This window comes from Artemia sp. Qi Xiang Cuo, chromosome 19, assembly GCF_049724085.1.
Source record: "Artemia sp. Qi Xiang Cuo chromosome 19, ASM4972408v1, whole genome shotgun sequence".
Lineage (NCBI taxonomy): Eukaryota > Metazoa > Arthropoda > Branchiopoda > Anostraca > Artemiidae > Artemia > Artemia sp. Qi Xiang Cuo.
This window is the reverse complement of record NC_142812.1, coordinates 24,690,674-24,700,347: the sequence shown is the minus strand read 5'-3', so window position 1 is coordinate 24,700,347 and position 9,674 is coordinate 24,690,674. Positions and strand designations below refer to the sequence as shown.

The following is a 9,674-nucleotide window of genomic DNA, read 5'->3' as shown; positions in this document are numbered from 1 at the left end:
TAATTGACAAGAAATTAACGAAAAATATTATTATGAGGTTGAAGAGATAGCGAAAATGCCTACAGTGGGGCCAGAGAAAATAGGAAAGATTAGAAAAAAAAAGAGTGGTTTTCTTTGACAAAGCAAAAAAAAAAAAAAATTAAATTATATTTAGATATCTCACTCTGTGAGGGGGGGGGGGGAGCAGAGAAATTTAAAACAATGGTTGGGGCGGGGGGTTAATATTTTAATATCTCTGAGACAGACACACACAAACACTTTTACAGCGCGATGAAAAATAGATTTGTTTAGATATTTCTAAAAGTTAGGTAAAAAAATGCTCACATTTGCAAATTCCGGCTGCAGTTGAGTACCTGAAGGCCCTGGAGAAGCATGCTGGACCTCCTGACCTTGTACAGGTGGGGCAGTTCTTGCAGGCAATACATGATGGAGAGTGGACGGGGCGACGACCTTACATTCTTGCACCGATGTGGCAGCAGGGTTCTCCAACCAGTGGCTCGCGTGCTGTGGGGGTGCCTCACCCTCCCTTGCTCTCTTGGGTGGAGTGGCCATATATTCTTCATAATTGTCCTGAAAAGAAGAGAAAAAAGTTAGTATCTAAATAATTTTCCCCTTTTTCCACAGAATAAAAATTAGTACGCCCATCCATGCAATTTTGTTTAGTATATCACTAAGAAAGCAAAAAGTAAAAAAATTTCGTGAAATATACTAATTGCACCCTTTTTGAATCTGAGAATTACGGTCCACTGAGCCATTCAAAAGCCGGCCTAGTTTGTATATTTATCACACCCCACCAGAAAAAAACAGTCCACGGAAAATAACCCCACGGAAAATATCCCTGAGAAAAGTCATGGAAAAATATCTCCTCCCCACCACTGAAAGATATCGCATCCTTTTGAATCTGGGAATTACGGCTCACGGAACCTTTCAAAGGCCGACCTAGTTTTTATATTTATCATACCCCCCAGAAAAAAAACAGACCCCGGACCAAAACCCCCACGGACAAGAAAACAGAGACAAAAGACATCGAAATATATCCCCGCCCACACCACCCAACGAAACGGAAAAAATGCGATTCAATTTACCAAAAAACGTTAAAAAAATTTCGTGAAATATAATAATTGCATCCTTTTTTGAATCTGAGAAAGAAGAATTATGGATCACTGAACCGTTCAAAGGCCGGCCTAGTTTGTATATTTATCACGCCCCCCAGAAAAAAACAGACCACTGAAAATAACCCCACGGAAAATATCCCTGAGAAAAAGACATGGAAAAATATCCCCTCCCCCACACCGAAAGATATGGTCAAAATGCTATTCAATTTACGCATAATAAAGCAATGTATCTTTTTCTTAAAGAGAAACCTTTGGTTAAGCCGCTATCCAAATTATTGTATATTTATCAAAGCCGGATGTACTTTAAAGGGGTGTCAGTAATTATCAGATAATTAAATCGTTGCGAGAAATCTGTAAGTCAAGCCATAGCGGACTGTATATTAAGGGAATGACAGAAAGTTGACAGTTGCTTTTAGATAAGATACGGAATTTATCAAAAACAGAATTGTGGTCGTAAACAGCGGGATACGGTATGAGGTGTTTTCCATACCTAAACTAGTGCTTATAGTAAAGCTTTTAGATATCATAACACTAAGATATGGACTAGGTGAGAGGGGTGGGGGGGGGTTACACCCCTATAGGATTTTTGTCAACTGGACAATAATTTTTTAAAAAAATAATAAATGCACTTTGAAATTGTATTTTACAATACTTAAACTTCATAAAATTTATCCATTTTTGTTTACACAACGACAAAATACTTTATGATAATTGAATCATATTGCACACCCGTTATATACGAAATCTCAAGGGCGAATTGTTATGTAACGGGGAAAATCATATGTAAGCAGGTCTCTGATTGGCTGAGAAGGAGGATGTATCCGACTCGCTGATTGGCTGAGAAGGAAACATGTGATCTAACTGTTTCCTATTCCAGGACACCTTGACATTCACCCCTAGCATGCACTTGTCCAAAAACAACAATAATAAATAAATCCCTCAGACCTAAGATTAAAGAAGCCTTAATGTTTCCTAATTCTCCCCTTCGTGAATCAATAATTCCCCCTAGCGATTATGTAAATCAATTTCTCAGGACAAGCTAGCCAAACAACAATGAAGCCATGTATGTTTCGTAATTTTCCACGCTCGTGAATCAATAATTCCCCCTAGCGATTATGTAAATCAATTTCACAGAACAGGCTAACCAAACAACAATGAAGCCATGTTTGTTTCTTAATTCCCCCGCTCGAGAATCAATAATTTCCCCTAGCGATTATGTAAATCACAGATTAAAGAAGGCATGTTTGTTTCTTAATTTCCCCTTCGATTACGCAATCAATTTCTCGGAAATTCACTTCCCCCTCGAGTCCTAGATCAATAACATTGTTCCCGTTAGAATTCAATGCGCATGTGCAACCTTCGTCCCGGAGCTATTACACATAGAAACATCAAATAACTCGATCTTGGAAAAAGAGGTCATTGACCCCATTAACCACGTGTTCTCCCTAATGGCTCTATGCCCATATTTGGAGCCCTGTCAGTATTCTATGCCCATATAAGGAGCCCTGACACGAGTATAAGATAGCCTTCTACTTGCGTTCCACTGATTCGTATACAAAAATTTCCCTGTTGTTCTACTTATTGTTTATTCTTTGTTAGTTCTTTTTCAGCTTAGCACGAGACAAGACAAAGACAAGTGACAGAATATATGGGAAATATACAATTTGGGCTATATATTTGCAATTCAGGGGGGTGGTGGTAAAATATTTGGACAGTTTGAAGTCATATGGCCACTAAAAATTACAGAAGAATAGCGAGGTATCTGGAAATTTTGTTAACTAACAAAAAAAAAAAAAAAAAAAAAAAAAAAAAAAAAAAAAAAAAAAAAAAATCCCAGTATAAAGTAAATGTAAAGCTTCATTTAAGTGTTTTCTAAATTTAGATTCAAGTGTCTTTAAATTTAAATTTGGATCCACGGGGGGTGGGAGTGGGGGGTATTTACCGGATGGGTATTTTCCGTGGGCGGCGGTATTTTCCGGCGGGGGGGGGTGTTTTCCGTAGGGGTATTTTCCGTTGGGGGCATTTTTAGGGGAAGGTATTTTTTCAGGGGTGGGTTTCCGCGGGGGGGGGGTCCAGGGAGGTAATTGCCAGGGGGTTAAACGCCTAGAACCCTTTAAACGTATAGGGAATATTGGGAGGGAAGTTGAACTGAATGAAAAGACACTACGACTAGATCCAGACTATCGAAATGGCGGGTATGCAATATTTCAGGACCAACTAAAGGCATTAAGTTGAAACTTTTAGTACGCTTTGAGGTGACTTTGAGGGGAGATTGAATCAATCAAATTACATCACATGCACAAAAGTTATCAAAATTTTGTATCTAAGAGCGGCTAGGAGTATAGCGGTCATTTTGAAACACGACAGCATACTCCTCATGATGCATCTCATAGATATTTACTAAAGGGTTAGTTTTTCCCTCCGTTTGTCTTTAATATCTTACTCCAATTTAAGAAAATGAAAAATCTGAGCTCCAATCAGGGCCACATCTAGGATTTTTGCTAAGGAGGAGAGGTGTTTTTTCATGGCGGGGAGGGAGCTTACGAAGAAAACTTTAAAATAGTATCAAAAATGTTTTTATGCATTTTTATTACATTTTTCCGAATCAAAAATACATTTCGGGTGAGAGGGGGATTCAAATCACTCTAAGACTTTCATTGAAAATGGCCATGGCTCCAATGCTCATCATTTCCTCCAATTCTCATTGCTACATCTTTCTGTAAGCCTTCCAGCCGCTTTTTTAAGAGAACTCTTAAATAAAAATGACATTTATCTACAACTCCTCAAATATGCCAACGATAATATACCCCATAGACTCTTTATGTGAAAACCTTAAACATTTTTGTAAGGGAATTTTCAAAAGAGATGTGAAGTAAAACCTATAAAAATAGCCTATTTAAAAAAACTAATTTTGACTTTTTGTTGTTTTTTTTGCCTAAGCTGGCAAGATCCTTTTGTATGATTTATTCTGTGAATTTTTAAAATAAAAAAATAAACGAAACTAATTTTGAAAAACAAAATTTTTCCGATGACAGCAAACAGTTGAACATCTGTTTAAAAAAATGATATTTTCCATGTTTGTATACTTCTGAAAAATTAACGCTTTACAGAAAACTAAGTTTGTTTGAATTTTTTAGAGAATGAAAACTCCATAGTAAAATTTATTGATTTCACGGCTGGTAGACTATTGAAATATTGGTGGGCTTTGGAATTAGTTTTTTATTTTCTGCAGGCTACTTAAGGATTTTTCGGCTTCTAATCATGTTTTGTTGCGTTAGTTTTGTGGTTTCAGAATTTTGAAGAATTCTAGAACTCTGTGGTTTCAGACTTCTATGCACAACTAGAATTTCTGGTTTCAGAATTCTAGATTTTCTTATTTCTACAAACATGGGAAAATACCAAGAGTCAGATTGTTTGAAACAATTTTTCAAAAATATGTTGCATAAACCCTGAAGCAGTAATTTTGTTTGTTTAAGTTTTATCTTTGCTTTTTACTTTCAACAAAGTTTTTTTTATTAAGCTTTATAGAAAACTATTTTTTAATTAATAATATATAGAAACTGTGTCACTCTTTATTTAGTAAGAAAATCGAAAAGGGAAAATAAAAAGGTAGGGTTTTGTACGGTTTAATGGCAAAACAAATTTGATTAGAAATACATGTTGAATCAAAATAATGATAAAAAAGAAGAACAAATCAAATATACACAAAAATAGAGTTTATTTATACCTTTGCTATTGGAGAAAAAGTTGAATCTACCAAAAAGCCCAGAAACACCAACAAAAAGAAATGCTGTATAATAGATACTCATGGCGCACTAAATATTTTCAAACACCGAAAGTATATCTAACACTTTCTAGAAATTAAATACCAGAATGATATGTAGTAAGTGATAAATGCTAAATTAAAAAGGTAATAAACGTAATTAGGTGGTAATTAACGTATGCTAATTAATTGATGAAGCACAGTCGTTAAAGAAGGATTAATGTCAGCTTTCCACAATTTCATAAAACTCTATTTTTCTAAAGAAAGTCAGAGAGAAATCTAACACGTAGCCGCCTGTTAAAAAAAGCGTGGTTGTATGAGTGGTGGTTCTGGCCTCTCTTGCACCCCGGTGCAGATTCTCCAGTCTCCCACAAAATTTTCACTCTAAATTTTAACAAAATTTTCATTTATTATCAAGATTATTTTAAATTTATAGATCAATTAATGATTTATTTTTCAATTAGTTTTCAATTTATTTATTAAATTACTCAATTGTTACCAATTATTTTAAGTTTATTATCTTAATTGTTGTTATTTGATTATTTTTATTTTCAATTTATTTTTATTTTATTAATAACTTATTGATTATTTTCATTTTTTAACTGACCTCTCTACTTTATTCATAAAATTTCAAAAATTGCAAAGTGATTATAACCGTTAGATTAATAGTAAGAAATTTTTTGTCCCTCAAATTTCGGCATTCGCGGCAAGTACCCACTCTGTCCCTCCCCTTAAACCGTCTCTGGGTCATATACGTGACGTAGGTTTTTTTTCTCTCAGTGAAGCTAGAGGTTCAAATGCGTTTACAAGAGAGGATCAAGACGTAAAAAACAGTATTCTTGTGCGGTTTCAGAAGCTTTCTTTTAGACACCTATTCGGCAAATGCTCTATAGACTCTTGAACCTTAAAGTGGGCCCGGTATCAAGGATCCTCCCCCTCCTATCCATACAATGCTCCTGTGAATAGGGTTGAACAGCCATGTTTAAAAGTTTTGTTCAAAAAATGCGATTAATCTATAAAATTACTACGAAGAGTAGTTCATGTTATATTTAGTCCGATTCGAGCTTTGCTAAGTAAATGTCAAATAGCAAATTTGTAAAAGAGGTCAGAAGCCAACAATGCAATTTAAAAAGACGTCATTCTTGAGGTGTAAAAGAAAAATGCGGAAATTAAAATTTATATCCCAATTAACTAAAAATAAAGATTTTCTTAAGGAGGTAAAGAGCGAAATTGAACCAAAACGAACGACATTAATGCTTTGCCGATTTCACAATATGTCTAAAAAACCAGCTCAAATACGCTGACATGTGATGTTTCCCAATATTTTTAGAATTAAACAAACTAACGCTGTAATGAAAACATAAGCCTGACGCAAGAAAAAGATGTTTTATTAGGATCAGAACATTCTACAAGTACCCTTCAGAATTTAATATGAGGCACTCAATAGTCTTTCACCCACCAAGATATCGATAACTTTCAATGCACATTTATAAATCTTTAAGAGTCTCAAACCAGTATAGGTGTTAGTAAAGCGCTACTTTTTCTTAATTCTACAGAATTCTAAGTAAGAAAAAGGGTTTTATTTGTACTGATAATTAAAAACCTACGAGACACAAGATACGAGGCTCTCTGATTCAGCCTCTTATTTTAGTGGTTCGTGTCTCATGTGCCAACTGCTGGGACTCTTGGTCCAAAATAGTGAAAGTCGTGGGTTATGTGAATGAGACTAATTAAAGAACCCAGGACTGTCCTATACTCTCCCTTTACAAACCGGCTATTTTTTAATCTCAAACAGTTGTATAAAAATGAGCTGTTTGCCATAAGTTACTACAGAAAAATACATGTTTTAACTTATAGTTATCTTATCTAAATTTAGACTTTAATATCTGTGTATCATTTTGACAGAATAAATTGAGATACATTTCAATGTTTTGGCAACTATGCTGTCACTAAGCTTCCGGGTTTGATGCTCCAAGTTGGTATTACCGAGCGTTGAAAAAATTAAACCGATTTATGATTCTATGCCAAACTGATGTTGTGATCTTTGATCCGCTACAGATCCCTTGGAAGAAACTAAATAGCCAATTTTCACACCATGCGTTTGCCACGTATTCTCATAAAGCTCCTACCACGTGTATTCATCGAGTTATTTGTTTTATTTAAATAAAAAAAAACAAGTTTTTTCAACTGAAAGTAAGGAGCAACATGAAACTTTAAAACGAACAGAAATTATTACGTATATGAAGGGGGTCGCCTCCTCCTCAACACCTCAAGTTAAGAACGCTCCTAAAGTTTCTTAGACCACACTGTCTTTCCATGAACACAGGTTTAATATTTTAAAACAAAGCAGTAAACACAAAAGAACTTTAAACAGTAAAGAAATCTGAATATTTCAAATTGACGTCCAGAAGCCTTAGTGGACAAATTAATTTAAAAATGTTTTCTCCAAAATAAGAACTCCATTTAACCAAAAATGAGCAAAAATAGAATCAAATAATCTACCGATCGTAAAACTACCACAAATCAGCATCGATAAATAAATGAAACCCGAAACGAACAGAAATTCAAATAATTAACCGAATCAAACTCAAAACGAGCAGAAATTTACATGAGTAGGGTCAAAACTCCATTTTTGGAGTTTTCAGAACAAGGAACAAAAAGACCATCTGAGATCTGAAACATTTTCACCAGTTGGACATGTTCGACTTCATCAATGAATTCCAAGCAATCTTCTTCTGGGATGTCATTGACTAAGCTTCTAGTGGACCAAAATCCAAGAACATGTGCAACAGATGAATGAAGACAATGTTAAAAACATGTAGTTCAGGAAATGGGTCATATTCCACAGGCTTTGTCGACATTGTTCCCAGAATCAGTCACACCGCGGAACATCTTTTCTATCATTGAAAACTTCCTGATTGCAACTTTGATTGCTGAAAGGATGTTAGTAATTGTATGAAAATGCTTGTGCCTCTTGAAATCTGAAAGATAGTGGTGCAACCTCTGCTCATTTTTCATCTTCCTGGGGTAATAGGCAGTGTTACTGGGGTAACCGAACCGGGTCAATAGTAACCGAAACTCTAAAAAACGGGATTTTGATACCAATAGATGCATCAAAAGAATCATATTTTAATACTGAATTCAAATATATAAGTTTTATCAAGTTTAGTCCTACCCATCAAAAGTTACGTGCGTGAGAAAATGTGCCTGATTTTCTACAAAATGGGGAAAAACCCCCTTAAAGCTATAAAATATTAATGGAAATCACACCATCATATTTAGCGTATCAGAGAACCGTACTATAGAGGTTTTAGGCTCCTATCGGCAAAAATGTGGAATTTTCTATTTTTGGCCAGAAAAAGAATCACAGATTTTATTTGTTTTTTTCCCCCAGGGGTGATCATATCGACCCAGTGGTCCTAGAATATCGTGGGAGGGCTCATTCAAACGGAAATTAACTGTTCTAGTGCCCTCTTTAAGTGAACAAAAAATGGCGGGCAACTAGGCCCCCTCCCACGCTATTTTTTTCCTAAAGTCACCTGATCAAAATTTTGAGAAAGCCATTTTGTTCAGCATTATCGAAAATATAATAAATATGTCTTTTAGGATGACTTAATCCTCCAAAGTCCCTGGGGGGAGGGCTGAAAGTTATAAACTTTACCCAATGTTTACACATAGTATTGGTTATTGGAAAGTATACAGACGTTTTCAAGGGGGATTTATTCTGGTATTTGGGGGGGGGAGGGGTTATGTGGGAGGATCTTTCCATGGAGGAAGTTGTCATGGGGGAAGGGACATTTCTATGAAGGGGGCGCCGTATTTCCCAGCATTATTTATACAAAACGATCAGAAATTTAACAAAAAAATAAACAAGTTTTTCAACTGAAAGTAAGGAGCAACATCAAAACTTAAAACGAACAGAAATTATTAAGTATATGACTGGGTTCACCCCCTAGTCAATACCTCGCTCTTTAAGCCAAAGATTTTTTAGTACTTTCATAAGAGCTATTTATTCTAATTAACGGTATTTGTGATTAAGAGGTCATTTTTAAAGAATTGGAACAAAATTCGAACTTTAGCGTAAAGAGGGAGGTATTGACTAGGGGGCGACCCCCCTAATATACGTATTAAAAATAGATGGATATATAAGTTCGTTACGTAAGTTAATTCTTAAGTTACGTATATTTATTACTAATAAAAATGTTCGTAAATAAAATTAAACAACTTTCGAGAAAGCCATTTAACCAAAATCAAAACCTCCATTAATTCAAAAACGTTCAATAATTAATTAAATAAAAAAACAAGTTTTTTAAATGAAAGTAAGGAGCAACATTAAAACTTAAAACGAACAGAAATTATTCCGTATATGAAAGGGGCTGTCCCCTCCTCAATGCAATTTGACCGTTAGATTAATAGAAATTTGAAATATTCGGATTTCTTTATTATTTAAAGTATTTTTTTTGTCTGCTGCTTTGTTTTAAAATATTAAACCTGTGTTCATGGAAAGACAGTGTGGTCTAAGAAACTAAAATGAAATCTATATGGTGCGCTTTTTTTTATATCAAAGCTCTGTATTTTAGAGTTTTCTTTACTATAAACGCACGTTCTTAACCGACAGGTCTCTGCAACGAAATGTTTAAAAATCCCTCATGTACTTCAAAGTTTTACGAACCTGAAAATTAAACTTAACACCTATGCTTAAAATAGATCACATAATTGAATTTACACGTCGTTTGCGTAACTGATTAGCTAAAACCTCAATTAAGTGCTCTTATGAGTGCGTTGCACCCAGTCAT

The 9,674-nt window shown here is 34.9% G+C and overlaps 1 protein-coding gene across 4 annotated transcripts in view; it reads right to left on the bottom strand.

The window, feature by feature from the left end:
• Positions 1-9,674, bottom strand: part of LOC148940642 (serine protease 42-like) — a 71,408-nt gene that overhangs the window by 41,682 nt on the left and 20,052 nt on the right. For 2 of the 4 annotated variants that reach the window (XM_089104725.1, XM_089104726.1), the window contains exon 1: positions 4,843-4,957. The exons of the other annotated variants lie outside the window; for them this stretch is intronic. In XM_089104725.1, the coding sequence (XP_088960851.1) occupies positions 4,843-4,924 (82 nt within the window). In that variant the 5' untranslated portion in view covers positions 4,925-4,957. Of the gene's footprint in view, positions 1-4,842; positions 4,958-9,674 lie in introns of those variants that run through there. 4 annotated transcript variants of the gene reach the window in all.